The following is a 26487-nucleotide window of genomic DNA, read 5'->3' on the forward strand; positions in this document are numbered from 1 at the left end:
AATGCATTTCATAGTGCAACCAGAGACATCTCGAATTAAACACACAAACAAAGCCATTAGTCCCATGGTCCTTAACTTCAATTGGTCGGGCATCATACTGGATAAACAGAAGTACACCTGTAGGCTGTTTTATGAACGGGGGTTAAACTCTCGATGGCTAAACAAATGAAACGACCTCCACAACAAGGCAAAACTCTTCCCTTTCTGTAATTATCGGAGAGTATAGAGGAGCCTTAAATAACTCGTTGTCAAAAATAACTGGTGACCATTCAGAACTTTACTAACAAAGCCCCAAACATGACTTGTATGGAAGGCACTAGTTCATCACTCTCGTTACCTCATTGCTCATGATTTATTATTGTTATTATTATTTTTTTTATCGTTAACAAGCGCTTTACAAAGGGGCCTTAAATAACTCGTCACAACGCCAATTGGCGACAATTCACATCCCAACTGACGTTCGCTAACTTTACTAGCAAAGCCCTGTGTGAAAGGCGCTGGTTAGCCCCTCCGCAGTTAGAGCTACCTCGAGTAACTGCGTTCTACGAGTCGGTGAAATATCGAGGACTATCTGAAGTCACTTATCAAGAAATTAAGCAAATACTTGTGTTATAGACACCATTACAAGCGCAGAAATTGATCGAACGACATGATTGAATGATTAATGAAGACTATTATAAGCCATCACTCAAACTTTTAGCTTTAAGAAGTTAACAGTTTTTGACATTAATCCCTTATACCTTGCCGCAATTTCCAACGGGTCCGGTGTTCGGCCATTTCTTACTACGCGGCGAAACATCTACACAATGCTCTGCGCGCTCGCGCAAGCACCCACACATCGGTTAGAAGCGGCAAGTACTCACTATTTTTGTTTTTATTTAGTTTTTTAAAATACTTTTTGCATGTATTACCCTCTCATACTTTTAATCATTGTGTTTTTTTGTGTTAGCTTTGAAGCAGTTGAACACATTAGTCACGTAGCATATTTAAACCGTCCTTATTTGAAATAACTACATTTAAGTATTTTCGTATGGCATTTTTTTCGTACGTTCTGCCTGTATGCATCTAAACAAAAAAAAGTTTAAAGCGCACGGTAGTACTTTGGGTGTCAAATTTGACTAATGTAGGACGTTTCACCGATGTAGAGATTTTGGCAGAACACCGGGCGAGAAGCTGGGATGGAGAGGGGTTCGGCCTCCTCATTGCTGATTGGTGATAACTGTGCTCCCGTCTCGCACTATTGTCAGTCATTTGTTGTCACGAAAAGAAAGGGGCGGTGATAGGTCCAGGACTAGGTCATATGACTAGAGTGTAGTTTTGAGCATGGAGTACGGTTTTGAAGTTAACGGTTTCACTCGCTCGTTGACACCCCCCCCATTTTATTCTCCTCGGATCTACGTGATCCAGATGAATGACCCATTTTGATTTCAAAACGGGGAAATTTCGCCGAGAGGTGCCAAGGTTGCATGCCTGTTAACAAGTTAAACGATGATTGACGCATGCGGCACTTCTGTAGCCCATGACTGGCATGATCAAACACAAACATCTGCCAACATCGTTAACTGTAATAAGCAACTCGAGTGCACGTGCACTGGCTGCCTGGGGAACGAGCAGGGAGCGGGAGGGAGCGAGAGTGAGACCAAGCGATCGGCTTGGGGACAGATCATCTGTATTTTTTTTTCTAAATTGAAAAAAAATCAGCGATGGACTCCGGGCGCAAAGTTGCAAGAGATCACTGTATATGATTTCCTTCAACAAAATTCCTTACATTTACCCTGTCAGAAAGCTTTCTGTTCGTCTGTGTGGAGCATGACTGACATTCTTTAATAGAATAACAACTGACAAACTGAACATGAAGTCCAAGATCTCAGCTTTTGCTATAAACTGGGGAAGTGATATCAACTCGGAAAAAACGTAATAACACTGTAGGAGTGCAGGCGTGTATGGTTTAAAAACACCAACGCGGACTCAACAGGAGGCTCATTTTCCCCTCAAATAAACAAGCCCAACCGCCAGCGGGGAGCCGGAATTAGACCGGGCCCACTAGCCGATAATACATCACATGCTTATCAACGAGCCTACACAAGGTCACTGCGCGGCCCGCGCACGTAAATACGGCATTTAGCGGCTAATTAGGAAAAGGAGGGGTGGCAAGACAGATCAACGCCCCGAATAGGGGGACAAAGATGGAGAATGGCGCCGTGTCATCTGATATGACAAAGATGGGGGGGTGTTGAGGAGGTGGCGGGGGAATTGGTGTGACTCATGGCCTGGGTCTGTCAGCTTTCCGGAGGTGGCACTCTACTGCCACCAACTGCCCGCTGACGTGCAAAACATCTGCAGTGGCCAAGCTCTGTCACAGTAGCGAGAAGGTGCTTTTAACCCACCCGCTGAAAACACAACTTGCTCATCAAAACTGCCGTGAGATTTCTGGACTCATTTTCATGCATTAGGGGGAAAGTGAGATGATAAATTCACATATCCTACACACTCTGTAATCGCTTTCCTGTTCACTCACTATCTTTATGTTCTTAAAGGGTGAGTAGTTTTATCTTCTTATATTCACTAAAATGTTTGTTACATTGACTCAACTGTTAATAAATGTTATGGGGAGCAAAGTGAGGCAGGTGTAGTCTACCCTGCTACGAAAGATAAGTAAAAAGCTTTTATAGCACATCATTTTCACGCTATCACCTTGGATTTTTTTTTTTTTTACTGGGGACGAGGAGGGTAGACTATCGGGAGGTGGCCTACATCCTATCCCATACATCCCCGTCTCACATATAAAAAAAATAAAAAATGAAGAGGCGTCAGCAGGATTGACTTGTGGGGATTGGATCTGTTCTGGCCCGCCACTCTATCTATCCATCAGTCAGGTAAATAGGAAGTGAAAAGCAGAGGGTAAAGGGACAGACAGATGGATGGATGGAGGTTTTTTTTTTTTTTTTTTTTAACACATTCAATGCCATTGGCAATGATAAACATCCAATCACTTGGCTATTCTCAGGTTTGTCACTAGTAGACTACCAGTCCATACCAATTCGAATGAACTAGACTCCAATTGCCGTCAATCGCAGCCAATGAGTTAATCAAAATTGCATGTTCAAATAAAGTGATAACTGAATTGACAGGCAAAATATAAGTAGGGTAAATGTACAGCAATTGCACATACACTCAATTGGTGGCGGTGGCGCTCTCATTTTCCGATGTATGCACAGTATTTTCGAACCAAACAAGAGCATACAGCAAAGAGCACTGGAAATACGAAGAGCTAACACAAGCGAATATGACAAAGCGTATGTAGCGTTTGGCTTTGACTTTTAATACAGTGGGAAGATGAGGGAAGACTAGTCTGTTTTCCATGTCTAAAAATGTTTGCAGAGGACAGCAGGAAGCCAAATAAATTAAGACGTCACTTAAAGTCGTATGAAAAAGTATCAACCTTTTGTAATTCCTCACATTTCTGCATAAAATCAGTATCAAATGTGATCTGATCTTTGTCAAAATCACACAGATGAAAATATAGTGTCTGCATTAACAATTACATTTATAGAATTTGATATTTTAATGAGGATAGCATGCAAACAACGACAGAAGAAGTAAATGAGAAAAATAAGAGAACCCTCTACTCAAGGAGACAAAGAAATTTAAACCAATTTTTACCATACATTTTAAGTCAGGTGTGTACCCAATCACTGATGAGTGGTTTAAAGCAACCCTGCACACTATAAAACACACACCTGGTAAGATTTGTCTTGATGAGAAGCATTGTCTGATGTGCATCATGGCTCGATCAAAAGAGCTGTCTGAAGAACTGCAATCAAGGATTGTTGATTTGTTTAAAATTTGTATAAAGCTGGGAAAGGATACAAAAGTCTACTACGATAGGATACTAAAAGTCTGGATGTTCATCAATCGACAGTCAGAGAAGTTGTCTACAAATGGAGAGAGTGGCACTATTGCTTCTCTCCCAAGGAGTGGCCATCCACCAAAGATGAGACCAAAGGTTCAGCGCAGAATACTCAGAGGTAAAAAAAAAAAAAAAAAAAAAGTAACCCTAGAGTATCTGCTAAAGACTTACAGAAATCACTGGCACAGTCCAATATTTCTGTGCACACATCAACTATATGTACAACTATGGCCAAGAATGGTGTTCATGGGAGGACTCCACGGAGGAAGCCACTGCTGCCTGAAAAAACATCGTTGCTCGTTTAATGTTCGCAACAAGGCACTTAGACACTCTACAGAAGTTTTGGCAAAATATTTTGTGGACTGATGAAACCAAAGTTGAATTGCTTGGGGGTAACACAAAACGTCACGTGCGGAGGAAAAATGGAACAGCTCACCAACATCGACACCTCATCCCCACCGTGAAGTATGGTGGAGGGAGCATCATTATTTGGGGCTGTTTTGCTGCCTCAGGGCCTGGACAACTTGCAATCATTATTGGGAGAAAGAATTCGAAAGTTTATCAGGATGTTTTGCAGCAAAACCTGAGGTCATCTGTCGGACAGTTGAAGCTAAAAAGAGGATGGATGCTGCAACAAGACAATGATCCAAAACACAGAAGTAAATCAACTTCAGAATGGTTTCAGAAAAACAAAATACATGTTCTGGAATGGCCAAATCAAAGTCCAGACTTGAACCCCATTGAGATGCTGTGGCATGACTTAAAAGACAGCGATACATGCAGGACATCCCAGGAATCTGACTGAACTACAGCAGGTTTGTAGTTTGCTTCAAACCCAAGGAGTGGGCATCCACCACAGATGACGCCAAGAGTTCAGCGCAGACTACCCAGAGAGGTAAAAAAAAAAGAACCCTCGAGTGTCTGCTAAAGACTTACAGAAACCACTTGCACAGTCCAATATCTCTGTGCACACATCAACTATATGTAAAACTATGGCCAAGAATGGTGTTCATGGGAGGACTCCACGGAGGAAGCCACTGCTGTCTAAAAAAACAAAAAAATTGTTGCCCGTTTAATGTTCGCAAAAACGTACTTGGACACTCCACAAACATTTTAGCAAAAATATTTTGTGGATCGATATAACCAAAGTTGAATTGTTTGCGAGTAACACACAACGTCATGTGTGGAGGGAAAAAACGGAAAAGCTCACCAACGTAAACACTTCATCATGATTTGGGGCTGTTTAGCTACCTCAGGGCCTGGACAAGAATCATTAATGGAAGAATGAATTCAAAAGTTTATCGGGATGTTTTACAGGAAAACCTGAGTTCGTCTATCAGACAATTTAAGCTATAAAGAGGATGGATGCTTCAACAAGACAATGATACAAAACACAGAAGTAAATCAACTTCAGAATGGTTTCAGAAGAACAAAATACACGTTCTGGAATGGCCAAGTCAAAGTCCAGACTTGAACCCCATTGAGATGCTGTGGCATGACCTAAAGACAGCAATTCATGCCAGACATCCCAGGAATCTGACTGAACTACAGCAGTTTTGTAGAGACAAATTGGCCATGATTAGTCCTGATCGATGTGCCAGACTCATCTGCAGCTTCAGGAAGTGTCTGGTTGAACGTATTGCTGCCAAAGGGGAGGCCACAAAACATTAAATGTGATGGTTCACTTACTTATTTCCCCCCCTTCTGTCATTGTTTGCATAGTATCCTCATTAAAATATGAAAATCTATAATTGTTTGGGTGGTTTTAGTTGAGGCAGACACTGTTTTTTCATCTGGGTGATTTTGACAAAGATCAGATCACATTTGATGGTGATTTTATGCAGAAATGTGAGAAATTCCAAAAGGCTCAGACACTTTTTCATACCACTGTAAAGACATTAGACCCCAATCACGTTGATAAGCCGCTTGATTTCAGCGAAAACATGCCGAATATTGCCAACAACCGTAACCGCTTTGTCAGTGTTACATCAGTAAACCAGCGAGCACTGTTAGCATCATGATAAGCAAATGATACTATTTACAGTGACGGCAGAGAGTTGGAAGGCGCTAAACCTTTACGTCTTCCTGGGGAGGGGCGTAAAAGAGAATAATTGAGCACTGGTTCAAAGCAATATAACTAAGCTAATGAGATCCATTAAAAAATATTTGAAAGATTTGAAAATGAAAAGCAATTTGATCGGTTTTAAAGAAACATTTGCTAATAAACAAGTAATAAACAGTTAATAATTTATATTGCCGCCACAGCTATCGTCTTGATATTCACGCAACGAACAGACAGCAAACGAGCGGTTTTGCATTACAAACTGCATCAATTCGAGCTGAACCGAGGCATTTTTTTTCTTATTTCTTTTCCCTCCGCCAAATACCGCCTGGCACATTCCCGGCCCCTCTTTTTGGGAGATCTGAGAGACAATATAAATGTTTCATTCCACCTCTTTTTGTGCGCATTCATTAAGCGAGCTCCCTTGATCGCCAGCTTTCATGTAAGCCTCAGGCAAGCCGAGAATTTAATCAGGATAGTAAGAAAAAAAAAGTCTGCAGGGAGACCTTGGGGATGTTTAATATTTTTCTACTCTGTTGCTTAAGGGAAAAAAAAAAAAAAAAATCCAGCAAAGGCGGTAATGGCGGCTGAGGCGATGTGGAAATGTATATTATCTCACACCGACTGCGCTGTCCATCTGACTCCATTTAAGCTAATATGTGCTGACAAGGAGGAGGGAGTGTACTCTGCATTGAGGACACTTTCCGCTCTCCCTCCAAAGCCCCGGCCAATAACCTCCAAAGCTAATATGTGCCTGGCTTTTGGCAGCATGAGCCAGCGATTTTAGGCCTAATTGGACCGAGGGCCCTTTCAAGGTGGCCGTCAAGCTTTGTTTATGGGAAGAGGAGAAGGAGCGTCAGGGGAGCGGGTCGGCTTTTAAAATTGGTGTCGGTTCTAAAAGGTAATCAAGGCTCGCGTTTGAAGTCGGGTCGCTTCTGCAGCGTCAGGGCGAAATAAGAGGAACGCAAACATCAAGGCATCATCTTGTCATGTGTCTAGTGGCCAGGATTGTCCAATGCAGATTCTTGACAAGGTGATGATGCTGGAACTTTTCTTTGGTGCTGTTCCAGTGAGATTTACAAAATTGATTGCCTGAAGAAGACATCAAAATTCCCTCAGTCCTTGATTATATGGGGCTGCATGTCAGGCAAAGGCACTGGGAAGATTGATGTTGTTAAATCTTCAAAAAATGCACAAGTTTACATTGAAATTTTAGCTTTCTAATCCATTCAGTTGAAAATATGTTTGTCATTTTCCAAGATGACAATACATCATGCCCGGAGCTAAAACTGTTCAAGCATTCCTTTGAGACAGACTCATCCAGTCAATGTCATAGCCTGCAAATAGCCCAGATCTCAACCCTATTGATAACCTAAGGTGGAAATAGAAAAAAAATGGTCCACAGCAAGGCTCCAACCTGCAAGGATGATCTGGCAACTGCAATCAAAGAGAGTTGGCACTAAATTAATGAAGAATACTCATCAAGTCCTTGCCTCAGAGACTGCAAGCTGTCATAAAAGCCAGAGATGGTGCTACTAAGTACTAGAGATGTGTTTTGATTGTTACTTCTTTGTTTCTCATGATTCCATATCTTGTAAAATCACGGTGCACATTAAAAACGGGTACATGGATGGAGACAGAAATATACAGTATATACATTATATATGTATAAAAAGATTTTTTTTTTTTTTGACACGGCCACGTTGTATGCGGCGATCCATTGCCAACCATTACAGTATGTGACGTCACCATTTTGTTTTGGTAATACTTCACTCTGATCGGCCGAATGATTTCGTCTGTGTTAAATTCAGCTTTTTTCACTCTTCATAAAGCACAGAATTTAGTTTCTTGAACTCATTTGAGTCAACGTTTATTGCAGCTCCGCAACTCGGACCATAACAAACGTAACAACACAGACTTCCTGTGTCCGTCAACTATATCTGTCCCTCGGGAAACTCAAACCCAAATAACAATAGTTCCTATTGTTACTGTCGTGTCGACAGCGATGAGCGCTCTTGGATTTCCGACTTACGTTCTCACTTTCATTTTACTTATATCCATGGAGGAAACATTTATTCATCATGATGAAATGAGCAAGTTATACAGCAGCCTTTAAAAGAAAAGTCACATCTGTTTTGTTTTCTCTTGGATTCTGTTAAGTTCAAGAAATTATCAGATCATATTACCGTACATATTGTCAGTTTACGGTAATGTTTTGAACTACCAATGTGTTATGCTTGTGCTGTGTTTCACCAGTCAGTAAAATGGCATTTCTGTGTCTGTACACGAGCTCTGTTTTCTTGTATTCTTCTATTTATTGGTGCTAAAATTAGGGTGCGGGTTGTACACGGGTACAATAATTTTCCCTAGATTTTACAAGTAAATTTGGGGTGCGCGTTATACACGGGTGCACCTTATATTCGGGAAATTACGGTAACACATTTTAGAGCGATAGTATCAATACCGTGATACCATGAAACCGTGGTATTTTTGCTAAAGGTTATCATACCATCAAAATCTCATTTCGGCACATGCCTACATGGCAATACAGCACACCACCCCCCAAAAAATCGTAATGATAGTTTTTTCCATTATCGTTCAGGCCTACTGTCAACTGTGCTATGGTATTCAGTAAAAGAACAAGACAATTTATATTTTTAAAAAATGTGAATGTGATAAGATGTCCAACCCATTTTGACTGGGATCGTTTGATGGCTGCCAGCTAGGGTTGCAGCTATCGAATATTTTAGTAATCAAGTAATCAACTGAAAATCCTATCGCTTAATCGAGTAATCGGATAAAACATTTTTTAGGTAAAGAGCAATTATAAATATACATGAGAAAAAAAAAAGACATTTCATCTAATATTGAACCATTTTCAGTCAATCAATGTCTTTATTTTCGATGTACATTGTTGAAAACAGCCAACAATTGCCTCTCAGATGTGACTAGAATAAAAAAAATAAAAAAAAAAAGACCAATTCACTGCTTTCACTCCAAAAACTTTTAGATCTTATAAAAAATATATTTCTTACCTAAAAATGCCATTACGCTTGATAACACACATCATTTAAAAGTTAGGTGTTTTTCCCACATGTTTCAATTGAATCTCCATTTGTGTCAAGCCATTTTTAAGTTCTGGTTAAGTTTTAAGTTAGTCTAAACTGTAAGTCCTGATAGGATTTTGAGTTTTTGCAGTGTTCAAAATAAATGTATAGTAACATATCAGGTTATAATATGGCGGGGATATTTGCATGCATTCTTGAATGCACCGTGTGACGTGCGGGGTTGAGGGAGGTGCGGGAGAGCGAATGACGTGCCTTCCTGTTGTTGTTGTCGTTCCACAAGTTCCCAAAAAAGAAATAATTGCAACCTAACGAAGCGGGTGACTCTTTGTCAACGTTACAGTATGATACCTGCTGTATTGGAGCACATTAGGGGCCAGTGCTACTTGTTGGTTTATCCACCAATGACTACTGAGCTAAAATTGACAGTTAGCTTTATCATATTTTCATTTTACACCCTCATCACTCTAAAGCGCTATGTTTCACAGATTAAATAAAGCCTGTATGTAAGACACGTTAGCCACGCATCAACAGTGGTCTTAATAGAAACCTAGCCCTCTGCAGGGCTAACGTTACGTATGTGAGCGAGTGACAGTAACGTTAATCTTATTAGCGCTGAGAAGTGTACTGCTTTAAGATGGCGGCTGTTTACTAACACCGCTGACTGTCATTTCGCATCTAGTTCAACATACATGTGATATCTATGAGATGCATCAGATGCTAGCTGCTGCTAACCGCATCATGTAGGCTAGTTTTTACCAACGACGGCGTAGTATGTAGCGACTGTCGGCTGCAGAAAGGTTTTTTATTAGGGCTGTCAAAATTATCGCGGTAATTAATTTTTTTAATTAATCACGTTAAAATATTTGACGCAATTAACGCACGTGTCCCGCTCAGACAGTATTCTGCCTTTTGGTAAGTTTACAGCAAGACTTTTTGTGCTGTCTAACAGCGAACTCTTGTGGTCGCTTCGCGACATGGTTTATTTTATTTTTTTGCCAGTTCAATATGGCTGCACGACGTCTCGGGCTGACACCTATGTTGTAATGTTGTGCTTATATGATCCTTGGACAAGATTTGTCCGTAAGTATGGTTGTTGTAAAGAATGTAATTATTATGTTAGTAAGCGAAATGTTCTATTTTTTGTATGAGACGCTTTTTGTTTATGTTTAGTGAACCTGTATAGCGTGATAAGCTAACGTTGTTGCTAATGCAATGCTTGCGTACTTTTTTTTTTTGTAGTTTTATGACGGTCTAAAGAGGACAATGGTTTGAGGCTATTTTATTAATAAATCAAATGAAAAAGGAAGAAGTCTGATTATTAAGGCGTCGTTCACTAGCTGTCTAGCTTTGGAAAAAGTAGACGCTTCGGAGTGAGGACAGCATAGACAGATTTAAATGACAGTAGAGTGAAATGCCCACTACAGTCCTTATGTACCGTATGTTGAATGTACAGTGGGGAGAACAAGTATTGGATACACTGCCAATGGGTTTTCCCACTGTAATAATCCATCTTGTGTCTTATCTTTCCATTCCAACAATAATTTACAGAAAAATATGGTATATTTTATAGATGGTTTGAATTGCGATTAATCGCGATTAATTACGATTAATTAATTTTTAAGCTGTAATTAACTCGATTAAAAATTTTAATCGTTTGACAGCCCTATTTTTTACATATTTTTTATTGCTTCTTCCTCTACGCACGTGACATCAGCGTGTTGTCACGCATTAAAAGTAGTCCGGACAAAACGTAATGCTTAGAGCTGGCAAAATTAAACAATTCCTCAAGGTGAATAAAATTACTCGGATCAGTTTTTAAACTCAAGTTACTCGAGTATTTGTTTCAGCTCTACTGCCAGCCCTGCCAGTCGAATGGACTGGATGTTAATCACGTCAATAGGAGCCAAAGAGTTTACATAAAAATAGCATATTCAAATCAACTCCAATTTAAAATAAAAAAACTTTCAAAATATACACATTTTGCAGTGTCTGAAAACAAAAATCTACAACATAAGGTAGAATTGCGCTTTTAACCAGACAGTGTTTTTCAACTGAAGCAGGATGGCTTCGTTTATTTTCTGAAAAGCAGTGAATGGAATGACAGTGATGAAATACTGAACGCCTCACCTTGGCCACAAATTGCCTGTCCTTCTGGTCCAAATTGGCTGTGGGCGCCACATAGTCCTTCCAGATACGTACTTTACGCTCTTTAGCAGATCTACATCCAAAAAAAGAACCATGTAAGAGGGCAAACAGAGCGTGGCTTCAAAATTGTGTTGATAGTACCGTTCAGCTGCTCGCAGTTTCTCGGCCCCCTGCGTGTAGACGGCCATGGACCAGTCAACGCAGCGGGCAAAGCCCTCCTTTAGCAGGAGTTCTGTGATGTTGCCATTCTGTGAGGGGGGGGGGGGCATGAAATGAACCTGAGTTAGTGGGACACTCCCCACTATTCGTATGGGTACTCATTTCTTCAGCAGGACCGAGAACAAAAAGTGGTATTTGGTATGTGGCAAAATGGATTTAGCCATGGGGCAAAATGGATTTAGCCATGTGGCATTTTTTTTTTTGCCATGTGGCAAAATGTAAAATGACATGTGACATGTTTTTTGGTATGCGGCAAAATGGATTTTGACATGTGGCATTTTTTTTGGTTCACAGCATCATGGATTTTTCCATGCGGCATTTTTTTTGCCATGTGACGAAATGGATTTTGCCATGTGTCATTTTTTTCGCAATGTGGCAAAATGTATTTTGACATGTTGCATTTTTTTGGTATGCTTTTTTTTTTTTTTTTTGCATTTTGCAGGCCATGCACGTCCATGCAATTGACAGCAGTGAACGTCCAAATTTTCCATTCATTTTAAATTGCAGAAAAATGTGTGGCTGCGAATTTTGACTATACACTGGCCATTACAGTGCATTGACATTCAACTGGCACACACAAGTAAGGCTCTGCTATTGACCGCAATGAACGTCCAAATTTTCGATTCATTTTAAAATCGCAGAAATGCCACATGGCAAAAAAAAAAAAAAAAATGTCACGTGGAAAAATCCATTTTGCCACTTGGCAAAACCCATTTTGCCACATGGCAAATATAAAACATGGCAAAAATAAAATGCCACAGGTCAAAATCCATTTTGCCACATGTCAAAAATAAAAACGCCACATGGCCAAAATCCATTTTGCCACATGGCCAAAATAAAAACGCCACATGGCCAAAATCCATTTTGCCACATGGCCAAAATAAAAACGCCACATGGCCAAAATCCATTTTGCCACATGGCCAAAATAAAAACGCCACATGGCCAAAATCCATTTTGCCACATGGCCAAAATAAAAACGCCACATGGCCAAAATCCATTTTGGCACATGGCCAAAATAAAAACGCCACATGTCAAAATCCATTTTGCCACATGGCCAAAATAAAAACGCCACATGTCAAAATCCATTTTGCCACATGGCCAAAATAAAAACGCCACATGTCAAAATCCATTTTGCCACATGGCCAAAATAAAAACGCCACATGTCAAAATCCATTTTGCCACATGGCCAAAATAAAAACGCCACATGTCAAAACCCATTTTGCCACTTGGCAAAACCCATTTTGCCACATGGCAAATATAAAACATGGCAAAAATAAAATGCCACAGGTCAAAATCCATTTTGCCACATGTCAAAAATAAAAACGCCACATGGCCAAAATCCATTTTGCCACATCGCCAAAATAAAAACACCACATGTCAAAATCCATTTTGCCACATGGCCAAAATAAAAACGCCACATGTCAAAATCCATTTTGCCACATGGCCAAAATAAAAACGCCACATGTCAAAATCCATTTTGCCACATGGCCAAAATAAAAACGCCACATGTCAAAATCCATTTTGCCACATGGCCAAAATAAAAACGCCACATGTCAAAATCCATTTTGCCACATGGCAAAAATAAAAACGCCACATGTCAAAATCCATTTTGCCACATGGCAAAAATAAAAACGCCACATGTCAAAATCTATTTTGCCACATGGCAAAAGTAGAATGCCACATGGCAAAATCAATTTTGCCACATGCCAAATACCACTTTTGGTTCTCGCCGTCTCTCAATTTCTTACCGGGTGCATGATGGTTCCTAGGATGACCTGGTTAGGGCAACTCTCCAGAATGATCTGCACATCCCGCTGCAGCAGCCTCGACTCGGTGAAGAATTTGGCCTCTGCGGCAAACGGCTCCGGCGTCTCTGTGCCGTCTGCTTCCCGCTTAAATGTGGGACACTGCAGGGGGCGGGGGGGACAACAACCAATTAATTCATCATTTTGCAGCTATATCTATAGCAGCTTTTTTTCACACCGCACATCTGTTAGATGACACCTTGTTGAGAAAAACGATGACAAGATTATCAGCAGAGTGCCTGGAAAGTAACATCAGATCTTCAAGTGGCAGATGAGCGAGATTATCTCGAGTGGTCGCAGCTTAGTGAAAAATATTTGAATGATGGGGAATTGTTGTCAGGCAGATACGGCACAGCCGTGGAACAGAGACCAACGAGCAACCCAAGTGTGCAGCTGCACTTTTATTGCATCTCGCCACAACAAAATGGCTTTTCTTTCCAGTGAAGTGTACTTGAACGAGTTTACCTTGACTCCAGACAGCATGACGGTGACTAGGTAGTAGTCGGGCAGAAGCAGGGCACGGACAACGCTGCCATCGCGCACGTGCTCAATGATAGCTGTGGAGAGAGGACAGCGTGAAGTTTCAAGTGTGTAAAAATATGGAAAACTACTAAATAAAGCCTATTTTCTTTAAACAACGGTGGCAAAGCTTGCAGGATGACAATCACCTGTGTGAAAGTCAATTTGCTCTTAAATGGCACTTGAATGTTTGGAGCGCCTTTGCTTAGGAGGAAAAAAAGGCAATGAAGAGGCTCTTTGCTTGCTCATTAGCTGGCCGGCTTGCGGCCCGGTGAAATGAGCTGAGCGGCTGTTAACAGAAGTGAGCGCCACATTACACCTGTGAAGGTTGATCTAGCGGGGGCCATTACTGAAGAGCGTCTTGTCGCTCGCACAACCTGAGAAAAAAAGTCGGGATGCTGCAGTGTTTACCGTTGATGGGCTTCTGGTGCAGGGAGTCCACAAAGTTGCGCGGGTTGTCGATGGTGTACTTGAGGTCGCGGATGGTGTGCGCGCCACTGCCATCGCTCCACATGCCCTTCTTGGATGATTTGGCTTGGTCCTCCATATCGCAGAGTCTTACCTGGTCCGGACTGAAAATAAATGACCACTATTAAAAATTGACGATTGGAGTGATTCCTAATATTTTGTCCCTAGTGTTTTGTTCTGCGCATTGGCCAAAATGGAACATTTACATGTATGACTGCTCCTTAAATCCAAAATGACCAGTCGTAATTACTCCCCCAAGCCTCAAATGGCAGTCAGCTTGTGAACACATATTAGCTTCCACCGTTTAACGTGATCACCGTAATCTTAAATATCCTCTCATAACCATCAGCGGACAAAGTCACAGTGGATAATGGCGAATGGAGGCACTGGGGGGAAACCAAGTAAGTGTTGCTGTGTGTTCAGTCAGAGATCAGTAACAAAGTATTCCAGTAGGGATATTCAGGAAATCAGCTTTGAATGGCAGAGCACTCCTGCCACCATGTGGAGGCTGAAGGTACTTTCCCTCAGCTCAGCTTTGTGTGTGTTTTATATATGGCGGAAATCGCAGACAAGGCTGAAAAACAAGTTTCTGCTCTTGCATTCCCCTTTAAAATAAACTGCTGTATTTTAATCCAAAAGAACTGTTGTGTTTGATAGAACAATATGTCTATATGTTGCCATAGCAGATTCATGGAGCATTCAGCCCCTGAACTATTTTTAATTTGTCCCTTTTACCCTGGAAACCCCCGTTTACAGATGTCGCGCAACGCTTTGTTTCAACCCAGGCATAAAACAAAGGTAATTAATTATATTTATTATTAAAAATGTCATTTTTATCTTTGAATCATTGATTGAGGTCTCATATTTCATTTAAAAAAATAAATAAATAAATTATTCACTCACATATTTTAAACTTTTAAACAAATTATGTCACAATGGAAAAAAATGGCGTCTGTAAAAAAGTCACGGATATCTACCTCATAACTATCGCTTGATTGTATTTTTTTTACTGTTACTGTCGCATTTTCCCCAATATTTTAGATGATAATCTAAACAAAATTTAAAAAAAAAAAAAAAAAAAAAAGTTTAAAAGAGTAAATATATGAAAGAAACTCTCGACCATTCCCTGATGTCTGCGATTTTTGCATCGTGACCCTTGTTATGTTAACATGTTTTACCCATGTTTTCTCATATTTCATTTAAAAAAAAAAAAAACAACTTTAAAAAATTATTCACTCACATATTTTAAACTTTTAAACAAATTATGTCACAATGAAAAAAATGGCGTCTGTAAAAAAAGTCACAGATATCTACCTCATAATTATCACTTAATTGTATTTTTTTTTTTGTTACTTTTGCATTTTCTCCGATATGTCAGATGATAATCAATCCAAACAAAGAAAAAAAAACATTTAAAAGGGTAAATATATGAAAAAGAAAAATCTCGACCACTTCTTGATGTCTGCGATTTCTGCATCGCGATCCTTGTTATATTAACATGTTCCACCCATGAAATCCCCCCCAAAAATCCAGCTGCGGCCATTCACAGCTGTCTTGACACTCAGTAGCCACGTTTACATGCTGACTTTTATTCATACCGATTCAAATAATTCCGAATGGAAATTTCACATCAGCTGTTTACATGTCACTTCATCTATTCCGATCCAGCGTTTACATGATGTGATTGCCTTTATTCCGAAAGGACGTTTGACAACTGCCGTCTGACATGCGCAGATTAATCAAAACAAAGCGTCACGTTGCAAAACATGGAGATCGATCGTCAGATCAGCTGCTGTTTTAACTTTTCGAGTGGAAACAAAACTTCAGAATGATACGCCGTTCATTTAAAAAGTTGTGTGGGTGCGCTGTGCGTGTGCTTGGAAGCCATGTTGCGAGTGACGTTACTTACGTCACCAAGTGACGTCACCACGTCAGTACGGAGCATGCGCAGAAAGAACGCAACCAGACACCATTCTGCTTCCCTGTTTACATGATATAATTTTACTTCTAATCGGTTTGGGAAAAGGAATATTCCACCCCTGTGAATCGGAATGAAATTCCATTCGGTTTGGGTCTGTTCATTCCGAATGAGGTGTTTATATGGAACACATTTATTCGGTTTGAACAAATATTCCGATTGTAATTGGAATATTTGGCTCCATGTAAACGTGGCAAGTGATACATGCTAGATGGAGATTTTGGATCGAAATGAATTAAGTACGCGATAATATCTCGTTAAAGTCATGGCGTCCTTGCGTGCTCTCGCCACGAGATCGGTTTTTTTTGTTTGAAATGTTAATTTTTTTAAAAATTTTTTATGCCCTCCTGTTAAATTTTCTTCTTCCCCCAGAAAATTGAGATTTTAAGCTCTACAATGATGTATCACACATGCATATCGGACAATTTTGAAAGTTGGCCAAATTGGGGGTCTCAGAGCGGAACTTCAAGTCACCTGCGTGTTTTCCGACATACATATGTATACACACACACACACACACACACATATACATATATACACATATACATATATACATATATATATATACACACACATATACATATATATACACACACACACACACAGGTAGTCCCTGGGTTATGAACGAGTCCCGTTCCTATGCTGGCGACGAAGCCCGAATTTCTGCGCAAGTAGTAATGAACCCTTTTAGTACCACAATATAAAAAATAACTACACGAAAACATTTACTATATGACATATTGAAATAACAAGGTAAAAAAAAAATAAAGATTCTGAGCTACGCTGTGTGAAATGCCGTCAAATTGAATGACTATTCGGGCTTTACACGCGGGTGTGTCATGGCCGCTCAGGTTGCCAGCATCACCTCTCGAGCGAGATTGGGACTCGTAAGACAAAATTGCGGATGAGACTGGACTGCGGTGTCGTAAAGTCGAAATCACTTGGTCACGTCGTAACCCGGGGACTACACATATACATACAAGCATTCTATTATATATACAGTGGTATGAAAAGGGATTTGAACCTTTTAAAATTTCTCACATTTCTGAACAAAATTATCAAATGTGACAAAATCACACAGACGAAAAATCTTGTAACTAAAACCACCCATACATTTATAGGTCTTCATATTTTAATTAGGGTAGTATGCAAACAATGACAGAAGGGGGAAAAATAAGTGAACCATCACATTTAATATTTTGGTGCCTCCCTTTGGCAGCAATAACTTCAACCAGACACCTCCTGTAGCTGCAGATCAGTCTGGCACATCGATTAGGACTAAACTTGGCCCATTCTTTTCTACAAAACTGCTGTCAGATTCCTGGGATGTCTTGCATGAATCGCTGTCTTTTAAGTCATGCCACAGCATCTCAATGGGGTTCAAGTCTGGATTTTGACTAGGCCACTCCAGAACGTGTATTTTGTTCTTCTGAAACCATCCTGAAGTTGATTTACTTCTGTGTTTTGGATCATTGTCTTGTTGAAGCATCCATCCTCTTTTTAGCTCCAACTGTCCTGCAGACGGTCTCAGGTTTTCCTGTAAAACATCCTGATAAACTTTTGAATTCATTCTTCCATTAATGATTGTTGTCCAGGCCCTGAGGCAGCAAAACAGACCAAAATCATGATGCTCATGATGAGGTGTTTACGTTGGTGAGCTGTTCCATTTTTCCCTCCACACATGACGTTGTGTGTTACTCGCAAACAATTTAACTTTGGTTCCATCAGTCCACAAAATATTTTTGCTGAAACGTTTGTGGAGTGTCCAAGTGCCTTTTTGCGAACATTAATCGAGCAACAATGTTTTTTTTTTTTTTGTGTGTGTTTTTTTTTGACAACAGAGGCTTCCTCCGTGGAGTCCTCCCATGAACACCATTCTTGGCCATAGTTTTAAATATAGCTGATGTGTGTACAGAGATATTGGACTGCGCCAGTGATTTCTGTAAGTCTTTAGCAGACATTCAAGGGTTCTTTTTTTACCTGAGTATTCTGCGCTTAACTTTTGGCGTCATCTTTGGTTGATGCCCACTCCTTGGGTGAGGAGCAACAGTCCCAAACTCTCTTCATTTGTAGGCAACTTTTCTGACTGTCGATTGATGAACATCCCGACTTAGAGATGGTTTCGTCTCCTTTCCCAGCTTAATACAAATCAACAATCCTTGATCGCAGGTCTTCAGACAGCTCTTTTGATGAACATCAGACAATGCTTTTGATAGAGGGCAGGGCAGCTTTAGACCACTCATCAGTGATTGGGCACACACCTGACTTAAATTGCTTGGTAAAAGTTGGTTTCAATTGCTCCTTAAGTCTCCTTAGGCAGATGTTCACTTTTTCCCCCCTTCTGTCATTGTTTGCATGATATCCTCATTAAAATATGAAAACTTATAAATGTTTGGGTGGTTTTAGTTAAAGCAGACACTGCTTTGACATCTGTGTGATTTTGACAAAGATCAGATCACATTTGATGGTGATTTTATGCAGAAATGAGGGAAGTTCTAAAAGGTTCAGATACTTTCTCCCACCACTTTACATATTCATCAATATGTTATTTATTTATTTTTTTTACAAAGTTATAAGTCAGGGGTCCCCAAACTACGGCCCGCGGGCCGGATACAGCCCGCCTCCACATTTTTATTTTATTCTTTCAATAGTGTTATTTATTTCCTGGCTTTTTTCTGTGAACAACCCAGAGAGGGTTATTATCTACTTAATTAATAGTGTTGTTACTATTATTATATTATATATTATATTATTTAGGGCTGTCAAACGTTTAAAATTTTTAATAGAGTTAATCACAGCTTAAAAATTAATTAATCGTAATTAATCGCAATTCAAACCATCGATAAAATATGCTATATTTTTCTGTAAATTATTGTTGGAATGGAAAGATAAGACAAGACTGATATATACATTCAACATATGGGACATAAGTACTGTAATTGTTTATTATAACAATAAATCAACAAGATGGCATTAACATTATTAACATTCTCTTAAAGCGATCCATGGATAGAAAGACTTGTAGTTCTTAAAAGATAAATGTTAGTACAAGTTCTAGAAATTTTATATTAAAATCCCTCTTAATGTTTTCGTTTTATTAAAATTTGTAAAATTTTCAATCAAATAATAAACTAGTAGCTCGCCATTCAAACCATCGATAAAATATGCGATATTTTTCTGTAAATTATTGTTGGAATGGAAAGATAAGACAAGACTGATATATACATTCAACATATGGTACATAAGTACTGTATTTGTTTATTATAACAATAAATCAACAAGACGGTATTAACATTATTAACATTCTCTTAAAGAGATCCATGGATAGAAAGACTTGTAGTTCTTAAAAGATAAATGTTAGGACAAGTTCTAGAAATTTTATATTAAAATCCCTCTTAATGTTTTTGTTTTATTAAAATTTGTAAAATTTTCAAATAAATAATAAACTAGTAGCTCGCCATTGTTGATGTCAATAATTACGCCATGCTCACTGATGCTACTAACCCATAAAGTCAGTTGGACCCAAACGCCAGCAGAGGGCGCCAAACACCAAAAAACAAGTAACAAGCGGACATTACACTGTATTTTAGTCTGTTTGAGCGGGGCTTGTGCGTTAATTGCGTCAAATATTTTCACGTGAAAAATAATTAACGCCCGTTAACGCGATAATTTTGACAGCCCTATTATTATTTTTATTTTATTTACTTATTTCCCGTGAAGAATCCAGAAAGGGTTATTTGATTGTGGCTTTCTGAAAAACAATACATTTTTACATTTAGGCACTCCTGCAATCGTCACACTTTTTCTGTTACAAACTGACCTGGCCCCTCATCAGAGAAGGGAAAAGTTATGTGGCCCTCACATGAAAAAGTTTGGGGACCCCTGGTATAAGTTGTCATTGGTTTGACATCTTCCATTGTCTGACAATTACAAATCAGGGGAGCCGGTGTCATGCCAGTGTCGCCCTTGTTACACAACAAAATGCAATGCATGTGTGCCACCCTAGGTGTTTTCTTTAAATATTTTCAAGCAAGATATTAAACAGCCGGTTTGAACTAGTCGGTACATCGTACTTGTTGCCTCGGATTCCTTCACGCCGCACTGTGGCGAGGCCCTCGTTCACCAGCGACTCGGCGATGTTCTCTCCGCTTGTGTCTGCCCGAGAGTGGAAAAGACAAATGTTATGACAGTTATCCCAGCAAATCACTCTCTCTCTCAATACTCCAAGGGAATGTAGTCAAGTACAACCGTAAAGAGTATGGAATAAATACATTAATAATCTGCTGGATAAATAGATCCCTGTTGGTACTACTCGTACGAACTAAAGGTATTACGTAGAGATGTCTCGATCGGCATCCGATCACGTCATTTTCAAAGTATCGGAATCGGCAAAAAATTTATCGGACATGCCTTTTTTTAATATGTATATATATTTTTAATTAAATCGTTTTCTAATTGTATTTAACGTTACAGACATAATGTGTTACACTCATCCAGAGTCTTTACTTTAGGCTTAAGGTAGGGTTATCAAATTTATCCCGTTAACGTCGGTAATTAATTTTTTTTTTAAATTTATCACGTTCAAATATTTAACGCAATTAACGCGTGCGCTGCACGACCCACTCACGCATTGTCGCGTTCAATCTGTAATGGCGCCGTTTTACCTATATATAGAGCTAAAAGGCAGCATAAAATGAATAGATTGAATTTTAACAGCCTTTGGAGCCTTTTTTTAATTGGCTAAAGCCTTACAATCCCTCTCCCTATGATTAGAAATATTGTGAGAAGCAATGTGGGGAAGAAAGGTAGTAGTTGATCTTTTTCTTAACACCCTATGTTATTTCCCAACGCAGAGAAGATATATCAATTGGTACCACTACGCACAGTCATGGTTGCACTTCCCATCATGCATTTGGGCAGAACAGTTAAATGGCTACAGTATCATTTACTGAAAGCTCAACAAATACACTAGATGGCAATATTTAGTCACAATATACAAAGTCACATTTATCCTTTAAGAATTACAAGTCTTTCTATCCATGGATCCCTCTCACAGAAAGAATGTTAATAATGTAAATGCCATCTTGAGGATTTATTGTCATAATAAACAAATACAGTATTTATGTACTGTATGTTGAATGTGTATATATTCGTCAGAGTTTTACTCATTTTTTGTCTTAATGCTTTGCCAAAATGTATATGATCGGGAAAAAATTATCGGGAATGATTGGAATTGAATCGGGAGCAAAAAAAAAAACAAAACAAAAAAAGCAATCGGATCGGGAAATATCTAGATCGGCAGATACTCAAACTAAAACGATCCGGATCGGATCGGGAGCAAAAAAACATGATCGGAACAAACCTAGTATTGTGCGTCATTGTGAAATAAAGAAAGGGAAATTAACCTTTTCCTAGGTAAACCATGCCATACTCGCGGCCCAGAGCGGTCTTGAGCTCGACAGTGAAGCACACTTCTTTGCCGATCAGCTTCTTCCGCAGGAACTCTCGGGCTTGAAAGGCCCACGGCTAGCAGCGGGAACATTTCAAAATAGTTTATTAATTTTTTAAAAAAGGAAATTGGCTTAATGTTTTAATGTTTCAGTATACAGTACTTGTACTTTTTTTCGGAACATTATTGCATTTAATTTGCTTGTTAGCTTCCAAACCCCTAATAAGAACGTTCACATAGCACGACAAATCCCCACCTCATCGGGGGTGTCCTTCGTGTCGGGCTGGCTCTGGGCAGCTCGTCGGGCCATAGCTCCAGCTCGAATGTTGCTGAGGTTAATCTGGCGCTCCGGAGGCGGGCCGCCACGAGGCTGACCGCGCACAATAATGGCGCACCCTGATAGGACCTGGAGAAAATCACCAAAACAATCACAAGCATTAGAGTACTGACAATATTAACACTTTCATTGCCACCCACGATCATTGATCGTCCAGTCATGTGGCTCTTTTCATTCTTCTGCCGTAAATTGAAACGAGTTTGGCACGAGTAGATGTCCAATCCATTTGACGTGTGAGCCAAGGGCGTAGGTTTGCATTGTGACGGTAGGGACACAACACTACCAACTTTTCAAGATGCTCAAATTGTCCCCACCAACCTTTTAAGCAACTTATTTGCATTTAATATCGCATTTAATTCGGTTACATAGGTAATTAAGATTGCCTTCCCGTATGTTGTAAGGATAGAATTAACCCTCCCAATATTAAGTTTCATTTAGTTCAGACTTATATTAACCCTTTCACTTACTGAATTTGCCAGTCCATTTTTCCCCCATCAAACTCACGTTTGATTGGCTGATGACTTGACCTCCCCCTCCACACACACACACTGACCCGACAAAAATACAACACGTCTCCAACATGCCACCTCATCCTCCCCCTTCAAAGAGGAGGGATATTAGAAGGTTTTTTTTCAGTGTAGCAGCAGCCACTATATGTAAAAAGACGTCAACGTAATGGAGGTGGGGAACACACCACTAATTTTGCTACTGAAATTTTGCTACAACCTGCATCAGAGTTAGCATAATATTAAACTGTGTGAATTTCCTAACCTGCAAAACTCGAGTTGGAAGCTGCTTAGAGAGAAGTGCCCTCCACTTTTGTATGTATTTTCTGCTGTTAACGTTAATAAAACTGAGAAATGTAGTAAACCGAGGTTTACCCCCCTTCTACCCAATTTAAATTTTTGTTTTGTTTATGTGGTCTTAAACCAACACTTGGTAACTTTTCAGTTTTGGTTGATTTTAGCGACGCTCGTGGACAAAAGCGGTAGTATTTTTGAAGACTGCGTTTCCCATGAGGACCAGCGCATGAGCGCATAATGTCTTCCTATGAGGGGGGTGACAGAAAATAAGTGAGAAGCACTGGTATGACTGAATACAGATTTATTTTGCAGTGATCAGTTAGCCTATCAATTAATTAGGTTCATATTCGTGAGAACTGTAGCCCTGACCCCCGTTTACCCAATCTGTGTGGTCTTATTAATGTCCCATCCCCAGCAAAAAGTGTACATGCATGTTATGCTGTTATATCGTCCCTACCAATGTTGAGCCCAAACCTACACCCTTGTACAAAATAACAGCATAACCTGGATGTATACTTTTTGGTGGGAATGGGACATGAATAAGACAAAACAGATTGGGTGAATGGGGGTCAGGGCTACATTTCTCACTAATATGAATCTTATTAACTGATAGGCTACATTTTCAATGCAAAATAAATCTGTATTGATTTCTTTCACACTGCAAATTTATATTGTCTTAATCTGAACATTTTTCTTAAATCTAGTCGAATAATTTTCTCCATCTTGTTTTGAGTGTTAAAAATGGAAATTGAGGAGAAGGGGATAAACCTTGGTTCACTACAATTCTTAGTTTAATTAACGTTAACAGTAGAAAACACATAAAGGAGGATATTTCTCTCAAAGCAGCTTCCCTACCCGGGAAATTCACACAGATTTATGTTATGTGAACTCTGACGCTGTTCGGACTTTCAGTAGCAAAATTAGTGGTGTGTTCCCCACCTCCACAACATTGACTTCTTTTTACAATACTTACAGTGGCCGCTGCTGGCGAAAAACACTTCTAATATACCTCGTCGTCGAAGGGTGCGGAGGATGCGGCATGTTGTATTTATGTCGGGGATGTGATTGCATGTGTGTGTGGGGGAGGGGTCAAGTCATCAGCTCATCAAATGTGTGAGGAGAAAAAAATGGACTGGCAAATTCAGTAAGTGAAAGGGTCAATGAAAATAATTCACTTAATAATGGTAGGGTCAATTGCATCCTTACAACATATGGGAAGGCAATCTAAATTGCCTATGTAACTGAACTCATTATAAAATGCCTAAACATTGGTGGGGACAATTTGAGCATCCTAAAAAGTTGGTAGTGTTATGTCCCTACCGTCCCTATGCAAAGTTGCAAACCTACGCCCTTGGTACGATCAATTCTATCCTCACAACATATAGGAAGACAATCTAAATGACCTATATAACTGAAGCAATAATGCAAATAAGGTTGCTTAAAAGTTGGTAGGGATAATTTCAGCATCCTAAAAAGTTGGTAGTGTCATGTCCCCACTGTCCCTATGCAAACCTACGCCGTTGATTTTGTCCCTACCAATAAAGATCCCAAACCCTTGGTGTGAGCTGTTCTTTTGCTACTAGACCTCCCAGTTCAAATGCATTGGACGCCTATATACAAGACTCGAAGAGTAGGAGCTATTAATCATTGCCGCCAGTTGCTATGGTAACAATCAGCACCATGTAAGATGCCAAAACGATAAGGGGACCATACAGCTTATAAAATACTGCCTGAAAATAATTTTGGGAAGGTTTCAGCAGCAACAAACATGCAAGAAAGTATGAGGATGTGAACAGGACTGCGATGGGGGCTCGGAAACAGGAGCGACGTGTCAGTCTTGTGGGGGGTGGGGGATACGATTGACATACAAGAACCAAGTCGCACTTTACACGACAAAGTAAGAGAAAAAAAAATCATACAAAGTTGATCGCTAACCTTTCGAACTCTGCAAGACCATTCCAAAGTTCGAAGTTCACCATCAGTATATTCAGTCAATAGCCTACTCCAAAAGAGAGCAGATCGTGCAGTGACACCTCTGTGCTAACCACTAGTTAGTTAGCTGGGAAATCTCACATCTGCCACAGTTGTGGGACGATCGTCCGTTTTTCGCATAGAAAATCACCTAAAACAACCCTACAAGTTGGCCGTCACCCGCCACGTCGCGCGTCCGCAAGTTTCAAATCACTTCACGGGTGTTCAAAAACGTCATTTGACTGAAGCGCTTTAGCATCGAGCTAAAATCGGCTGCTGGCTACGCAGGTCCCCGGATCAGACATTGACAGCACTATAAAGTTTAGATCCAAATAATTTCTCCGGATTGTGATTGTTGTCATTTTTATGTGAGCAATTCGCTGAAGCTAAGTGGCTAACTAGCACCCATACATTAGGGGGCTCTTACCATCTTTACTATGCCTCTCTGGAGCCCCGGAGAGGGAGCGGAGGCTGTCTGAGCAGGAGCCGAAACGGATGCCATGTCCACCGGTTGAGATGTTTACGCGTCGCTAGAAAGAGGGTAAAAGGGAGCTGGGGCACTAAAGGAGTGACTGCTCTACAGAAAGCCAAGAGAAAAAGGCTGATCGCTGGTCAACACACGTTGTACCGGAAGCATATAGGGTCACGCATGCATTTATGCACACACGTCACCGAGCTTCAACGCTACTTCCGATCCGGAATGAATGGCAGTCAATGGGGCAGCTTCGGCGCCGCGCAAGCCACTCAAATAAAGCTATTCCGGGTCAATGTGTTAGACACGTCAGCATAGCAGAAACCGCTGGATCAATCTGAGATTTGATTCACTTTTAAAAGATTGTTTTTATTTGTCCTCTAATATATTTAATCATTATTTCCAGTGGGTTATTTTTTTCACTTACGATTTGTAGTTTATGTGTGACGTCAGGGTCATATTTGTCACCCGCCTCAAATTTGTGATTACAAAACTTTTTTTTTTCGACATAATTTCAATAGTCGATGATTATATATATCACTGGTTGTGGTATGCACGGGCTCCGGTCATTGAAATTTAATTTGCTTCTAGCGAGTAAATAAAGTCCTTAAAAGGATGTTTCTCAGTTCACCACAAGACGGCAGCATTGCACCATCTGTTGTGCTTTTTTAAATGTTGCTTTGGTTAAAACGCGCATTAAATTCTCTCCATCCTTCACTTATAATACAGTCCCTGACAAAAGTCTTGTCGCTTATCCATTTTGTAGAAACAATTGCTAATAACCTGACTTTTTAATTATTCAATTGGTTTCAGAAATGGCTCATATGAAAGCTAAGACCCTCCCAAATGATGTTGAATGTACAAAAATATTTTTCCAGTGAAACAAATATATAATTTAAAGGGTATGACAACACCTGGCGAAATACTAATATTCCATCATTTATCCATCAACGCATGCCTTTTGAATTCATATCATGCCACTTCGTGTAATTACACACATCGCAACACCAAGAAAATGATAGAAATCAGGTCGATTGTCAAGCTAAAAGGACCCGCCCCTGAGATGCCGGAAATCGAGCATATTGTGTGCGTGACGTCACTATAGGGAAACAACGTTTCCCGACGCTCTCTTGCCCTAAAGTGTTTTTTGACCGTTTTTGAAATTTTGAAAAAATGCGTAAGCACTCCCCCCCTTACAAAAAAGTCAAAAATTGACTTTTCCCAAAAGTCAACTTTTTTGGCATATTTGGGTTGTGCCGAGAGTCCTGACGTGTTTTTGGA

At 39.9% G+C, this 26487-nt stretch overlaps 1 protein-coding gene across 1 annotated transcript in view; it reads right to left on the bottom strand.

Annotated features, from left to right (window-relative positions):
• Positions 1–25383, bottom strand: part of snd1 (staphylococcal nuclease and tudor domain containing 1) — a 317379-nt gene extending 291996 nt beyond the window's left edge. The window contains exons 1-9 of the mRNA XM_057854783.1: positions 25162–25383; positions 21880–22029; positions 21580–21700; positions 20248–20329; positions 14140–14300; positions 13675–13766; positions 13153–13311; positions 11327–11433; positions 11168–11258 (exon numbers count right to left, since the gene is read on the bottom strand). Of these exons, the coding sequence (XP_057710766.1) occupies positions 11168–11258; positions 11327–11433; positions 13153–13311; positions 13675–13766; positions 14140–14300; positions 20248–20329; positions 21580–21700; positions 21880–22029; positions 25162–25236 (1038 nt within the window). The 5' untranslated portion in view covers positions 25237–25383. The remainder of the gene's footprint in view (positions 1–11167; positions 11259–11326; positions 11434–13152; positions 13312–13674; positions 13767–14139; positions 14301–20247; positions 20330–21579; positions 21701–21879; positions 22030–25161) is intronic.
• Positions 25384–26487: the final 1104 nt, after the last annotated feature.

The sequence above is a fragment of the Corythoichthys intestinalis genome, chromosome 13, assembly GCF_030265065.1.
Source record: "Corythoichthys intestinalis isolate RoL2023-P3 chromosome 13, ASM3026506v1, whole genome shotgun sequence".
Classification (NCBI taxonomy): domain Eukaryota; kingdom Metazoa; phylum Chordata; class Actinopteri; order Syngnathiformes; family Syngnathidae; genus Corythoichthys; species Corythoichthys intestinalis.